Source organism: Benincasa hispida, chromosome 8 (genome assembly GCF_009727055.1).
Source record: "Benincasa hispida cultivar B227 chromosome 8, ASM972705v1, whole genome shotgun sequence".
Lineage (NCBI taxonomy): Eukaryota > Viridiplantae > Streptophyta > Magnoliopsida > Cucurbitales > Cucurbitaceae > Benincasa > Benincasa hispida.
The window spans coordinates 16,863,232-16,879,408 of NC_052356.1; the positions used below are offsets into that span (position 1 = coordinate 16,863,232).

At 34.5% G+C, this 16,177-nt stretch overlaps 2 protein-coding genes and 1 long non-coding RNA gene across 4 annotated transcripts; 1 reads left to right on the forward strand and 2 right to left on the reverse strand.

Annotated features, from left to right (window-relative positions):
* Positions 1-3,941: 3,941 nt before the first annotated feature.
* LOC120083189 (phosphoinositide phospholipase C 2-like) lies at positions 3,942-11,528 on the reverse strand. The gene is made up of 9 exons (XM_039038831.1): positions 10,875-11,528; positions 9,629-9,825; positions 9,192-9,327; positions 6,190-6,414; positions 5,761-5,960; positions 5,068-5,185; positions 4,590-4,742; positions 4,405-4,491; positions 3,942-4,306 (listed from the first exon to the last, which is right to left on the reverse strand). Exons 1-9 carry the CDS (start codon positions 11,175-11,177, stop codon positions 4,013-4,015), a joined length of 1,713 nt encoding a protein of 570 aa, XP_038894759.1. The 5' UTR covers positions 11,178-11,528; the 3' UTR covers positions 3,942-4,012.
* LOC120083190 lies at positions 4,177-10,970 on the forward strand. Its single transcript, XR_005483382.1, has 3 exons — positions 4,177-4,315; positions 5,955-6,085; positions 10,838-10,970. It is a non-coding gene; the product is annotated as an uncharacterized LOC120083190 (long non-coding RNA).
* Positions 11,529-11,757: 229 nt separating the features above from the next.
* LOC120083188 (phosphoinositide phospholipase C 4-like) lies at positions 11,758-14,886 on the reverse strand. Of its 2 annotated transcripts, none has more exons than XM_039038829.1 (9): positions 14,197-14,886; positions 13,833-14,029; positions 13,618-13,753; positions 13,338-13,535; positions 13,029-13,279; positions 12,778-12,895; positions 12,547-12,699; positions 12,383-12,469; positions 11,758-12,289 (listed from the first exon to the last, which is right to left on the reverse strand). In XM_039038829.1, the coding sequence occupies exons 1-9, from the start codon at positions 14,515-14,517 to the stop codon at positions 11,996-11,998; spliced, it is 1,755 nt and encodes a 584-aa protein (XP_038894757.1). In that variant the 5' UTR covers positions 14,518-14,886; the 3' UTR covers positions 11,758-11,995. The 2 variants fall into 2 exon arrangements, with proteins under 2 accessions (XP_038894757.1, XP_038894756.1); XM_039038828.1 differs by having other exon boundaries at positions 13,029-13,243; positions 14,197-14,883.
* Positions 14,887-16,177: the final 1,291 nt, after the last annotated feature.

Here is a 16,177-nt window from a genome sequence, read left to right on the forward strand (position 1 = left end):
GCTATAGTGGTGCTGTCAGAACCTTTTCCTCTTTTTCCCTATCTGCACTCGTTAGTCTCAGTACAAGTATCAATCTCATTAATTTTAGGAATACATGTACCTGATGTCGGGTTTGACTCATGGACTGGAGCTGGAAATGCAACAGGTGACACTGCTTCCTTCCTAAGATTCTTCCTATTGTATGTTATCCATGGGACTTGATTAGTAGATAGGATAGGACCGACATGTTCGAGAATAGGAGATGACTCCAAGGGAACTGTATATGTGGACCAGTTAGTCTCTTCACTAAAGGTCTCCCCCTGAAGATGGTTAACAGGGAAGAAGGGCTAATTTTCAAGCAAGGTGATATCCATGGAAACAAAATATTTTTTAGAGGATGGGTGGTAACATTTATACCCACACTGATGGAGTGGATACCCAACAAAGACGCATTTTTTAGCACGGAGGGTAAATTTCGTGCGGTTTGGACCATGAGAGTGAACAAAGGAAAAACAACCAAAAACTTGAAGTGGTACATCGGAGACTAAACGAGTCGTAGGGTAGGACTCTTTCAAACAGTCTAATGAGTTTTGAAAATTGAAGACTTGGGAAGGCATTCGGTTGATTAAGTGAGCAGCAGTAAGGATTGCATCACCCCATAGGTAAGACGAAAGTGATGTGGATAGCATCAAGGACCTAACAACTTCCACCAAATGACGATTTTTCCTCTTGGCTACCCCATTTTGCTGGGGAGTGTAGGCACAGAACTCTGGTGGATAATTCCTTTGGATGCAAGAAACTCCTGGAAGGAAGCGTTAAAGAATTCGCGCCCATTGTCACTTCTCAAAATACCAATCATGGCATTAAATTGGGTTTCCACAGTGGCATAAAATTGTTGGAATATAGATAACACCTCAGACTTATCAGTGAGAAGAAAGACCCAAGTAAGCCAAGTGTGGTCTTCTATAAAAGTGACAAATCAGTGTTTCCCTGTGGAGGTTGTAGTTGGTAAGGGACCCTAAATATCACTGTGGACTAAGGTGAAGGGTTTGGATGGTTTATAAGGCTGTGAATGGAAGGAAACACGACTTTGTTTGGCACGAATACACACTTCACACTTTAAAGAAGACACATTAATATTGTGAAACAAATGCAGAAATAAGTATTTCATGTACTAAAAGTTTGGATGCCCTAAGTGGTAATGTCATAACAGAAAATCATTCTCAGAGTTAGAAAAATTTAAGGAGACAAGGTTAGTCCTATAATCATTCCTAGAGAAAGCATCATCAGTTAGGAAGTAGAGTCCCCCATCGTGTCGGGCAGTGCCAATCGTCATCCCCGAGCTTAAATCCTGAAATAAAACAGAGTCGGGTGAAAATACTGCCTGACAATTCAGATCTCTTACTGCCTGACAATTCAGATCTCTTACTGCCTAACAATTCAGATCTCTTGTAATCTTACTGATGGATAACAAATTATATGAAATTTTAGGAACATGCAAAACGTTCTGCAAAACCAAACCCTCAAATGGAGATAAATCCCCTTTTCCTACAATAGGTGCGAACGACCCATCTGCAATCCTAATTCGTTCGTTACCAGCACTTGGATAATATGAGAGAAACTGATTAGAGGTACCAGTAAAATGATCTGTCGCCCCTGAGGCAACAATCCAAGGTTTTTTACCGTTCACACTAATAAGACCAAAGGACTATATATTGCCTGACTGGGCGATGGTACTGATTCCACGTACTCAGGTTGGTCGTACTGTCAACTGAGGGAAACCTAGGCAGGATATTTGTAGTGGGTAAAATAGGGAAAGAATTTACTGGGTTTTCATCTGGGTATTGGGTCGAGCCACAACTGGTTGGAAACGGGGCAGCCACTAATAGTTGGAAGGAGATCACCGACTGGAGGGGTGTCACCGGATGAAGGTGGTCGTCGGCTTGTTGTTGGTCGAACGAATAGGGCCAGGTGTGGACGGATCTATCGTGTTCGACGTGACTCCTCGTAGATCGGACGAATCTGGTGCAGAAGGACTGACCAGCACGAAGAGCTGTGGCACGGAGGGCTGTGACAGCGCGCGAAGAGCTATGACGGATCTGGCCTCGACCGGTGCGGCTGGCGGCGACCCACGGTTCGAATCAACTGAAAACATACATGTCCGTCCGTCGAAGACTCGTCTGGACTCGCTCATCTGGAATCGTTTGGTCGGCAGGCGTCTCGTCGTTAGGTACTGAATCACCGGCTGATTAATCTCGTTCGTCACTGGCTGGGTAAATCTACGGTTGCGTTCGCGTTCGCTGGCAGAAGTAGAATAGTCGCATTCGCGTTCGAGGTGAACCCTTGGAAGTCGATCTAACCTGAAGCGTACCGGCAGACTAGGGTGACTACAACTGAGGCGGACGTCTGTGACTGAGCAGCGAACTCCGACAGTACGGAAGGTAGCACCCTGTAACCTAGACCGATCGGATTTGTCTGGTGCGGCTGCTCCCACAGACGGCGGCCCTTCGTTGACTGCTGTTGGACGGCCGAAAGTAATTCTGGCAAGGCTACTTGAAAACACTCTTTTACGGCTGCTTGAATAGCTGTCTTCATGTAAAAAACCGAAGTTCCATCAGCAGAAGATGACTGTGCTTGATTCTCTTCCATAACGGCTAGGGTTTCATTGCCGAGCTCTGATACCATGTTAAAAATAAAAGAGTATGGAAGAGAATAACAACATAGTTACGTGAAAACCCTAGTACAGGGAGAAAAACCACGATAGACACTGATTTTTATTATTAATTCTGATACACAAAGTACAAGAGAATAGGCCAAATAAATAGACTAGTGGGAAGCCCTAGGATACACACAATTACTAAAATACCCCTAGGGTTACAAGCTGTTTTTCGATAATTAGTGTATAGGTACCAACATGAGTATAATTATGTTGACAAGAATATTAACTATATATCTTTGTTGAAGTTTGGAAGTTCAATGTCTCATTCGACATAACTGTAATAAAAAGAAATCATATCTTGAGAAAAAAATGAAAAATTCAAATTTAATTATAAGCAAAGATGTCAATAAATTTATATCGGTATGTCGATATTTTTACATTTCCTTAGTTTCAACATCCACATAAGAGGTGAATTGATATTTCCATTATATCTTAAAGAAATTTATGAAACATAAAAATAAGCAATAAAATATTTATTTATTAATTTAATTTTGTTTACTTTTTTTAAAAAATGTTTTTTTTTAAAAAAGAAATAGCTATCATATTAGTATTTTATTGATATTTTTATCTATATTTTCTTGAAATTGTGACCTACACATTTATTGATGAAATTTTTGTACGGATGACCCTTTCATGGGCGCCTTAATGATTAATGACCCCCCTACAAACGTATAAAATCTAACATTATACTTACATTAGAATGCACTACCAACACAAGTGACATTGCATTATGGATGACCCTCCGAGCTTGATGTTGGTGTATCCTTGACCTGATGAGCTGGGCCAGCGAGATATCCCTTTTTCTCATGCTTTTTCCACTTAGCCTCATATTAGGGACATCCTTCTCAATTTGATGGTTTTTTACTCAACCTTGTTGCGATTTTAAAAGACATCATAATGTTTAAATTAAACATAATCAAAAGTGCTTCGCACTGTCGCTTCAACTGTAAGATTTAAATTTAAACATTGTGATGTCTTTTTAAATCACGACAGAATTGAGCAAAAAAATCAGGTTGAAGGGACGTCCCTAGCATGAAGCTAAGTGGAAAAAAAATGAGAAAAAGGATATTGCGTTAACATAACTTATTAGGTCAGCAATATGCCAACATCAGGCTGATATTCCTGATGCAGTACCATTTAAAACACTATTAGTAACATAAGCATAAGATTAGATTTCATAAGTTAGGATAGATCATTAATCATTAGCACTTGTGGAAGGCCGTCATGCTAAAAGCTCTGTCAATGTGCGAGAGGTCTCATTCCATTTTTATTTATTATTGATATAAATTCCATTTTTGGAAGTATATATTTCTCTCATTCAAATTCGAAGCGCATAAGGAGCTTCACATGCTTGTATCTCTCTCCCTTCCGATTGTATAACGGCACTGCTCGGATTCCTGATCGGAGCTCTTTCACCGGAAGACATGTCTGGCCGGCGAAGTCATCTTTTCCAGATGTATCGTGGTCACGAACCACAAGTTGTAGCAAAGCTAATTCAGGAGTGCTTATTGAGAAACTAAACTCCTCATTCCAAACAGGTACCCACTGGTCTTCAACGGGGATCGTTCTTCTCGTCACTGTATCCTCTCGGACTCCGACGATTCTGATCTATAATCGGTAAGCAAATCCATGTTACATAATACAACTTCAATCCCTTATCTGCCATTTGCTAATGTTGATTTTTAGTTTCGATTTCTGTTTCTTACCTTAACGTACAAATCTGGAGGTGAATAGAAATCGAAATGTGAGAGACCGAATTCCAAATGCCATCCTTCTCCCATGTATACCTTTACCTGTATGCATTGCGATTGAATCATGTCTGATTGTTCAATGGTGAACATTTTTTGTAGCTTTGTTTAAGAGGAGATGATCAATGTGTAAGCAAACTGACCTTTAAACGTTTTATCATAGTCGAAGATGTTGATCTGGAATTAGAAGTCTTATGATCTGGGTTAGTCAACAAGAAATCGGGTTTTTTAATGTAGCCACAACCATCATTGCCTTTGAACATTCCTTCCATGATCCACAAGTATTTCCCATATCCCTTCAATATGTACAAATGTACAAATCATTAGTTGCAGGTTTTGCCTTTATTGAGGTCTTCCCCTAATCTCTCTTTCTCATTTTCGTTTGATATTTTTCTTCTCTTGGTTAAAACATTTGTTAAAGGTTTTGCCTCAACCCAAATTATTTGAACAAAACTTAGTTGCTGAACATATATTCTAGTGGCCAGTAAAGCTGGATCAAATTCTATATATTTTTTCCCCTGCCCTTTGTCTTATCAATGGAATCTGGCTTGAGTCAGTAGTTTACATTTTGTTCACATGCTTAGCGACAAAAATATAGAAGAGGAGTCTGAACTCTAATACCTGCATGTTAAAAGCAACCATTTGAGCCCCATGAGTCCAGCCAAGCATAGGATTGTAGTTAGATGAGTCTAATCTTAAACCTTTTGGGTACACTCTCAGCAAATTCCTCTGAGTAAACCTAAGGCAAAGTTTTATTGAATATCTCTTAAAGAAAAACATAGAAATACTGATTCTCTAGCTGTGATGTTGGATATTCATGGTTATCCGTTTTGTCATTCAGGTAAATGAGTACTAAATAAGAAGAATAAAAAAATTTACTTAACAATGCATTTCTTTTTGTTTGCTATTAATTTTCAAAATGTAACTCTAAGATGTCTAGTACTTTTTTTTTCTTTTTCTATTCACTATTGGGAAGTTAAGCATAAACCAACCTAAGCATAGGTCAAATGGTTAAGACATATACCATCCATCAAGAGGTCAGAGGTTTGAATCTCTCACCTCCAGGTATCATGTTGAACTCAAAACAACTAAGAAAGCTAATAAAAAAGTTTGAATAATATTTTATACATTTTATATATAAGGTGAAATTAGAGCAAAAACTAATATGAAACATGTTATTTAAAAAATGCTATCAAATGGATATAATGTATCTTCACTAATTTCTTCTGTGAATGAGTTTGCAGACTTTGATTTCATAGCCTCCAAATTCACTCTAGTAAATGTCAGGACAATGTTAAAGGGATATGGTTATACCTGATAATATCGTGTCCATAGTTGGTTACAGCATTTTCAAGTTCTTGCTCACTCAGACTTAGTCTTGAAACTTTCTCTATATCATTAAAGAAGGTCTGGAGATCTGATCCACGTTTCATCTTCTTTGCATGAATAGCAATCAAACTTCTATATTCTGGAATTACAATATCTTCATCTTTATCTTCCTCCACCAGATGATCCTACAAGTCAGAAGGGGAACTGGAAATGAAACTAGCTTACTTTCTGCATCAAGAATTCTACATCATGTCCACTGTGGAAAGCAATTTCAGAAGAAGAGGTGATAATCCAAGTGTGAATCTTTCAGGTTTGTTTAAATGTTCTAGATTTTGTCAATGTTACATCATTATAAGTTATTTATTTTCATGAAAAATATAATAATGAAAGGAATAGACAAAATATGATATGCACCTCATCCATATCTTCTTGAGGCCTTACACTCTCCCAAATGTCATCATCTGCTGTGTCTCTTTGCTTATCTGCTGGTGGTTTTTCCTTGGTGCTCTCAACTTTATTGTGCTCTGGTGGTTTGGTAGAAATCAGAATCCTTCCCTTTAGTGATTCTGGCGACGGGAATTCATTCAAGTCTTCAGATTTAGGAACGTAGAGGATGTCTCCAAATGTTACGGTAACCATCTACACATTAGTACAGTAAAGGAAGAATTAATGGCACTTAAAAACAAGGGAAGTCTTTGGTTCATTTGGTGAGTATTTTATTATTAATTTCAGGTTAAATTACAAATTTAGTTTTTGGGCTTTCATTTTTCTTAAAATTCACGGAAATTTGATAATTTAAGACTCGTTTGATAGCGTTTTTGATCTTTTGATTTTTGTTTTTTTTGTTTTTTTTTTTCAGTTTCTCATTTTTTAAAGAAACAAAGTTGTTTGATAACCATTCAAGTTTTTTTTTTTCCTAAATTTTAAGAATCTTCTCAAAATGATCAAATTTGAGGGGGGAAAAGTAGTTTCTGTTTTCTCCTTTTTATCTTTTTCATTTTTTTTATTTTTCTCATATCTTTTCCTTTTCTTTTCATTTTTTTTTCTTTTTTTTATTTTTCTCATATCTTTTCCTTTTCTTTTCATTTTTTTTTTCTTTTTGATTTTTTATATCTCTCCCCCTTTTATTTTCCCTTTTCATTAAGAAGTCTTTAGTTATTATTTACTTTCTAATTCTCTATTATTATTCCTTAATTTTGGTAAGATTTTCATTTCTTTTTATCAAAGAGATAAATTAATAAGATATGTCACGTTTCCCATTTATTTTGAAAGAAAATATTTTCTCTTTTAGATTTTATTTGTGTGCATGATGACTAATAAGAAAAATAAAAATAATTATTGAATTAATTAAATGTGGGTATGCTCGATTTTCTAACCTAAATGCTTCATTACCAAGCTGACACACAAATATGTAAATTTAAATAAATTAATTATCACCGAAATTTTAATTTACAAAGTTTGTCGGACAATTTACAAATTAATCGAATTTAGACCGACTCATGTAAGCTAATATCACAAATCAAATTTAACGACTTTAGATAAAATTTAGTATAGTTATATATTTTTTAATTTGCTTTGTTTTAATCTATGTTATATATTTTATTATGTTATAAGTGCTAAATTTCATTTCAATTAAAAAAACAAGGTTCAAGAGATAATTATCAAACACATTTTTGTTTTTTTTTTTTCAAGAAATAAGAAACAAGAATAGTTACGATATTGTTTCTATTTTTTTTTTTAAAAAAAAAAACAAAAAATAAATTAAAAAAACAAAGAACAAAAAATGAGAAACAAAAACAATTAACAAGAACGTTATTAAACAGGCTCTTAGAGTTTCATTAAACATAAAATTTAAAATTATATTTAATTAACTAACTTTTAAAATTTTGAATTTGTCAAGAGACCTATTAGACACAAAATTAAAAGTTTAAGAATCTATTGAACACTTTTAAAAGTTTAGAGATTAAATAGACACATACCATAAATTTTAGGGATTACTAAATTTATAAATTAACCCTAATTTGATACTTTTATAAAATGAATTTTCAATAACTTCTTTTTTGGATTTTATTATTCAGAATTCTTCAAGGCTATGTTTTATAACATTATTTTTGGAATCATCATGGGTTGACCTAATGATAAAAAGGGAGACATAGATTCAATAAATGGCTAAAAAGTCAATGGTTCAATCTATGGTGACCACCTTCTTAGGAATTAATTTCCTACGAGTTTCTTTGACTCCTAAATGTTGTAGAGTCGGTGGGTTGTTCCATAAGAATAGTCAAGGTGCGTGTAAGCTGACCCGGACACTCACAGATATATAAAAAAAAAACATTGTTTTTGGAAAAAAGTATGCTTGTAAAAGTTATTTATGTTTTATTTGTTTACAATTTTGTATCTTAATTTGTTGACCTAAAACATTTTTTAAAAGCTATATTTTAGTTTGGAATTGCAATAGGTTTTGTAATAATGGTTAATAGTGCATTCAAAAAAATTAGTTGTGCAATGAGTAAAATAGTTTTGGGAAATTTTCAATTTTAAATTAGAAATAACTAGTTATGGTGATTGATAAATTAATATTAAATTGGTGTAATTTAGTTATAAGGATCAAAGGAAGCTAATTATTTCAATTATTTTCATATCGATATTTAGTTCGCAATTTATTATAAGAATTATTTTTAAAAAATTTATGATTGAAATTGCATCTAATTTTGTTTAATCTAAATTATTTGGTAAAAGTTTAAGAAAAGTAATTATTATAAAAAATTGAATAAAAAATGGATTTCTAATAGATGTGAAAAAAATATATATGAATATGGAAGAATAAATTTCAGATTTGTAAATTGCTAGAGAATGTGGCAGAATATTAGAAAGCTAGAACTAAATGTTGCTATTATCTTTTGCACGTTAGAGAGAATTGAAAATTGATTCTTGTTGTATTAATAAACAATTTGTTTTACTAGACTAAATGGCTAAAATTCTCCCATAAATACTCTTTCCGCTTGTGATTGCAATTCCGAATGAGGCATAATTTGTTAAGGTTTTTCTAAAATAAAAAAAGTTAAAAATTATAATACAAAGAACTAAAACCGTCCAAGAGAGCATAGTTGAAATGACATATAACATGTGTTATCAATCTAGAAGTCTATGATTTGAATCTTTCTAGTGTACCAAAATACAAGAAATCAATTGGGAGTGGAAACATGGTTCTAAAAATGCGAAGCACAAATTTTAAGGAAAGTATTAAACAAGTCTTACAAAAAAAAACCACTATGGTTGAAATTTGAATAAAATTCAAAAGTTTGTCCTCAAAAATATATTAGCAATTGATCTTTTTCCAAAAGAATAAAACTAGGAATCAAAATTGTTATGAAAAGAGGATGGAACTTAACAATACTGTAAGCTCTATTGCTTACCTTGGCCACTTCTTTCCGAAGATCATGGGTGAGATGGTCCTCAAAAGTTATAACTACAGGATACTCAGAAGCTGTAAAAGCATGATCTTTAATTGCCCGCAGGCATTTGATGAGTGCCACCGGAGCTGTGAGTGTCCTACAGCTCCGTAGATAATTCAATTAGTTAATGCAGAAGTTTCTTTAGAAAAACACACACACAGCTTCTGTTGCTTTACTTATTTTATTTATTTTTCATTATTATTAATATAGCTTCTATTGCTAGTTTTACCTTTTCCTACATTTTTATATGCATTAAAAGGGAAAATTTCATCAAAGTGAGATAACTGTATCTTGAGTGTATTAAGGAGTTTTCATAAGAGTAGTGTTCTTAAGTCAAACCCTTTTAGTATTAACACTTGAAATATAAATTTTGATAGTGTGCAAACTTTAGGTCATACCCTCCATGAAGAACATCAATGCCATTTTTCTTGGAACTAGGCCATAAATCCAGCTCGATTGCTCTTACTCCTCTTTTTAGAGCCCTTATGATAGGAGTCACACTGCTATCACTACTCAGTTGATTTCCTGTTAAGTAGGAGTTGTGGCCAGTAAATATGTAATAGTGAGACAATGGGGCTCTCATGTCCTGATAAACCTGCACCCAGTTCCCAACTATTAATCAATAATATCTTCTCTTACAAATTTATTCTAGATTTCTCAGTGAAATATGAAGTGGAAACTCAATTGATAGAAGTGATAGTTATATTTCTTTGATTAATTTGCAGCTTTTTCCTTAAACATTTAGGAGGTGTTTGGGATACTGACTTGATGTTGGTGGAGGATTATTATAGCTCACTCTATATTTGGAGTACCAAATATAATAGTAATGTTTACAACTATTTATAACCAATTTTAACCTACAACTATTTTAACAAAAGTGTTTGAACATTTCAGTGTATTATAAAAGCCCTACGCTTTTTGACATATTCAACTATATAATCTTATTTCTAAGATGATGGTTTTTCTCTTAAAACTTTAACAACCAAATATCAACCGGAGATAATATAACTGAAACATACTAAAGGAAAATAATTATCCCTATTATATGTTTCAAGAACATCATGATATAGAATATGAATCTTTTCTTAATACATATTGTCATGTTAAAGAATTACTTCGTGATGAAGTTCAAAACTATTTTGTCAATCATTTGTCTAGGAAATTGACTTTGATTAAAAGAAAAAAAAAAAAAAGTAGAAATATCAGTACGTGACCAGACTAAGGAAAAAAACTACTTTGTTTGACAAAACTCTCAAACAAAAAATTTCTTTTGAAAAAATGGCTAGTATTCAAGATATGGTCTTAAACAGAAACCATGATTTATGCATATTGCATATTTTTTTCAAAGCAAACTTCTACTTTTCTTTTTAAGATTGGTTTTAGGAAATTTGACACGTATAGCTTGAAAAGTTTAATATTATTGTTCATACTGAACTCACTGTTCATAAACTTATAATTTTGGGAAAAAAAAAAGAAAATCTGTGTTATATCAAAACAAAACAATATTGTTTATGACAAAACTAGTGATAATCAAATATATTTTAATTAATTTTTATGTCTGAATGATGCTCTGGTTTTAAGATGGGGTGGCATTGCACATGTTGTAGATTGGTCTGAAAAGTAAAGAGAAGAAAGAGAGAGAACCCCTTGGGAGGGAGAGAAAGCAAGATTAAGGTCCCCAAGAAGATAACGGAAGAAATCTTCGAGGTGAAGGCCTCTTCTCTGAAAGATATTGAGGTGCTTGAGATTGTTGAAGATGGCCTGAGCTTTTATGTCAGATTCTTCTCCTTGAATTTCTTCCAAAAACATCCGCAATTGATCAATGTTCATTATGCCATTTTCTGAGTATTGATTAAACATCATCTTCACATCTTCTGGTGCTTCTGCTACATTTGTCCTGAATCTTCTCCTGAAACAGAAGCAGACCCTAAAACTGTGCTTATACATTCTTTACAATGACACAGAGCAGACACCAAATCTGCACTTTCTTTGTGTCAATTTCTTCTGTTTATCCTGTTGTCATATATGTATCTGTAGAAAAGAGAGAAAAAGAAGGGGAGGGGGGAGCTTCACTTTCACTCCCTAAAGAATGGCGTCCAGCCAAAGTTGGAATCCGTGTTCATCGCAAGAGGTTCCTTTCTTAGAGAGAGCAACTGTCGAACTAGCAAGAAGTTTCTTTTACTCTAAGAAAGGGAACTGTGATTCCAAATCTGGCAGCCTAGTTTACATTGTAGTAGGAATAGGCTGTCGCTAGAATTTTAGATGTCTGATTGAATCGTTTAAATCCTAAATGTTGGCTAATGTTTGAACTTTAAAGGGTCTGATTCCTTTGTCCTTTTGTCTTCTCATTTGATTTTTTACGTTAAGAGTCTGATTCTTTACAGCAAACTGTTGCCCGAGTTATTCAGTAAAGTGATTTGATCCGCTGCATTTATTAGGAAGAAAGATATCAAAGAATTTCACAATTCTGTTCATAGATCCATTTATTCTCCTGGCTCTACTTTGCTTTACAAGAATAATCACTCTCTTTAGGAAGAAGGAATCTGATTTTATAATATTACAGTGGCATCAAAGAAGGAAAGGGAAAACAGGGTGAGAGAGAAAAGTGGAAGACCCCATATTCGATGCTTCACACCTACCCTATGAAAAATGTTGGAATCCAACTCATTCTGGTCAAAGAACAACAATAGTCTCCACCACGGACAACGGCTGATAGTAAAAATTCACTCCTCTGAGATGTTGCCAAAGAAAAAGAAATCGTATTCTTAGGAAAACTCAAAACGCATTAGAAGCTTTACAGAACTATACTTTAATCCTTTACGGTCAAAAAGAGGAACAGCATGGATGCCTGGCTTCATTTCAGGCACAGGCAGACAGTTTTGTCCTCCCAAAACATCCTTATCTGAAATGTTATAACTATACACGTCGATTCGAAGTAAAGCCAGTTCAGGAATGGTCAAAGGAAATGTAAACTCTTCATTCCAAACAGGACTCCAAGTCTCCTCTTTGATCTCTGTTTTCTTTATTATCTCATCAGCTGGAGCTCCCGCAATTCCAATCTGCACAGAATTCAATAAACTCTTGAGTTCTGGTAACATTATTTGCTAACAATGAACTTAGGTTAGCTAGATTGCCATTCATTTGAAACTTACCCGTGCGTAGAAGTCAGGTGGGGAATATAAATGAAAGTGGGTGCTTTCAAAATCCAAATTCCAGCCAACACCCATGTAGACTTTCACCTGGCGTTTGCATGACAATGTTTTTGAGAGCAAGTCCAGCAAAACATTATACAAGATCTAGTTTGGCAAACCCCTACCTTCAAAGTTCTTTTAACTGGCAAAGTTGCATTAGGATCAAACACCTTGCCATGGGGATCAACTGTGAGTAGAAAGTCAGGTTTTTTCACATAGCCACAACTTCCGTTGGATCGAAACATCCCACGCATTAAGCTGAGAGACTTTCCATGTCCCTGCAATGATCCAACTAAGTTTATTTTTCTAGAAGAAAAGGACAGTGTCGTAATTTGATCCCAGAGAAAAGAAAATACCTGCATATTGAAAGCAACCATCTGGGCCCCATGTAACCAAGCATTCTGTGGCTTGTAGTTGGAAGAATTTACTCGTGTTCCCTTTGGATATATCCTTAACATGTTTTTCTGGGTGAATCTGAAACAAGAACAGGGGATTGGTGTCAGTTTGGAAAATAATTGTAAAAAAGAAGTGAATAATAGGAAAATGAAGCTTTGGATTTCACTTTACGTCTTGCTGGAGTAAATTGAACGTGTATTGTTATTGTTACCTAATGACATCCATTCCATGAGATTTAGTTGCCTTTTTGAGTGCCTTTTCACTCAAGCTAAGGCGTCTAACTTTATCAGCTCCAACTTTTAGAGCTTCCTTCAAACCTCCCTTCGGTTTTCCAGCATGAATGGCGATTAGACGTTTGTATTCGGATACACCTGTAGCGTAAGATTCGTAATCACTGTCATCACTCTCGCTGGATTCACTCTCACTCTGCAACCCAATGAAGTTGTATACTTCATCAAGATACTGGAACCAGAAAATGACTAGAAAAACACAGCTAAAATGTGGTAAATTTCAAGCAGACCGTATCAACCCCATCTTCATCATCAGTTTCATCATCACTGAAAGAATTCTCCCCTTTCACATTTTTGGATCTGAGGTATTCTTTAGGGGGTTTTGTCGAAATGATGATCCGATACTTCAATTCTTCAGGAGAAGGGAATTCCTGTAGATATTCTGCTTCAGGAAAGAACAGCATGTCTCCAAATGTTTCCTTTATGTACTGCAAACAAAAACAATCATCTTCATCATTACTGTGAGCAAAATTTTTCACTCTCAGGAATTTGAGGGAGCAAAATTGATACCTCTGCTGCTTTAGCTTGAAGATCAGGAGTAAGATGATCTTCAAGAGTAATTATGACAGGATATGGCGATGCTATGAAAGCATTCTCTTTAATAGACTTCAGACATCTAACAAATTCCACAGGTGTTGTCAAAGTCCTAAATCAAAAATTACAAATTCAACTTCAGTCAGAAACACATATTTCTCTCAATTATCATTGTTCAACTATTTTCTCACCTTCCATGAAGAACATCTATGTCATCTTCTTCAGAGTTTGGCCACAAATCAAGCTCCACGACTCGCACGCCGCTCTTCAGTGCATTTATAATTGGAACATCACTAGAATCACTGCTCAATTGATTCCCAGTCAAGTATGTGTTGTGGCTTGTGTAAATGTAATAGTGGGACAATGGAGCTCTCATATCCTGATGAACCTGTAAGTTGATTCAACACTAACATATCTAAGAATTTGCAAATAAAATCTGATTTATTTCAAATCTAAATTGCAGGAAAATCCTCCTCAATCTGAAGAACAAGACCCAGAAACCAAATCTTCCAAATTCCAAGAAAACAAAAGAAATGAGAGAAACTAATTCCTCACCTGATCTGAAATTGGGGGATTCAGATCCATAGAGAAGAGATAGTAGTAGAAATCATCAAGAGTGAGACTATGTTTTGTGAGCTTGGTGATCACGTGATGCCGCCGCTGCAGCACGTGCTCAACAATCCGTTGAGCATCCGCCAGTGACGCCGTCTGATCTCCTTGAAACTCAACGAGAAACGACCGCAGCTGCTCGGCGGTCATATGGGCAGCAGCGCCGCCAGCATATTTGACAAACGCCTCCTTCACGTCCGGCGGCGGCTCTTCTTTAGACATCTTAAACCTTCTAATGAAACACAGACAAACCCTGTAATTTCCCATAGAGAGAGAGATGGAAATTGAAAGAGAAATAGAGAAGGGAGAGAATTGGAACGAAATTGGGAAATGGGTTGATTTGGATTGGTTTGAAATATGTTTATATATACAGAGAAGGGAAGTTTTTGGTCTTCATTTTCGGAACAACTCAGCCATCAGGAAGGCAGCTAAGGGTTGAGAAGATCAAAGAGTACGAGTTTAGACTCTTTCTTTTATGTTATTGGAACAGTTTTTTTTCTTTTCTTCCAATATATTCCTTATAAAAGCCACGAATTTGGCTGCTTTCTCTTGCCATGAGATCAGATTCTACTGTTCCTCACTCTCAATTCTTAAAACATATACTCCCTTTTGTGTAAGGAAACTAAGACTATACTTTTAATTGTTTTAATTTCGTCCCTATAGTTTGAAACTTGGTTTCAATTTGATTCTTTATGGTTTAGTAAAGAAAAGTGTTTCTTGGCTCTTTGTGATGTGAAACTTTCTTTTAACTTGGTCAAATGTTCTTAGGGAGATTGATGGAGAGAGATAGGAGAGAGAGATAGGAGGGAGAGCGTGAGGAAAAAGAGTGGGAGGATTGGTGGAGGGAGAAAATGTCTTATTATTATTAAAAAGATAATTCCATGTGAGCATTGATCTATATATATATATATATATATATAAGGTATGTCTTTACAATTTATCATAATTTCTATTTTGTGTTTCATTACAACTATGTCGGTTAAAGTGGTTTATATGCAAAATGGTGTATTCTTTCGTAGGTGAAATCTAAACCATAAATGTGAAATATATGATCAATCTAGCAGTGAAGATATGTTTGAATAGACAAGTTTCTTTTTTTTTTTCTTTATATATCCATGAGTATCATTTGGGTGTCAAGAAAACTCGTAGGATATTAAATTCTAAGTAGGTGGCTACCATAGATTGAAACTATGATCTTTTAGCCATTTATCAAGGGGGTGTTCTCTTATCTACCATAGACCAATCCATGATGATTTGGATAATCATGGCATTTGTCCTATCGTAATTATTTAAATCAAGGTGGTTACACAACGAAGTAGTAAATCACGATCTAACATTGAAATATGTTTGTACAGATTATCATGTAATTTGCCCTATTACAACTATTTAGATTGAAGTGATACAAAGAAAATGGTGTATCATTCCATGTATGAGTGTGATTTATAGCTTAGATATGATATATTAATATTTCACGATGGTGATATGTTTGAACGAACAATTACGTATTTTGACTTTTAAATTTTCTTAAGTTTCTTTTTTGTCCATCTCTTCAAATAATTATAACTATTTAGGTCAAACAATGTAAAAATTATTGGATATATTAATTATAATCTTTTAAAACTTATGATATGTACTAAAAATAAAAGTATAATATTTCGCGTGTATCACATATGTTTTGAACTAATAATTATTAAAAATGACTTGGTTTGTGATACTTTTAAACTTTCCAAAGAGACTAAAGTGATGGACGCTTGAAAATCTTAGATATTGACATGCATCTTGATGGTTATTTCACTTTAGTTCATGAATTTCAAGATATTTATTTTAGTTTTCAAACTTTTAAATAATAATTATTTTAGTTATCATCCACATTTTTTTATTCATGGTTTATATCGATCTAGTTTGACAATGGTCCTTTTACTCACAA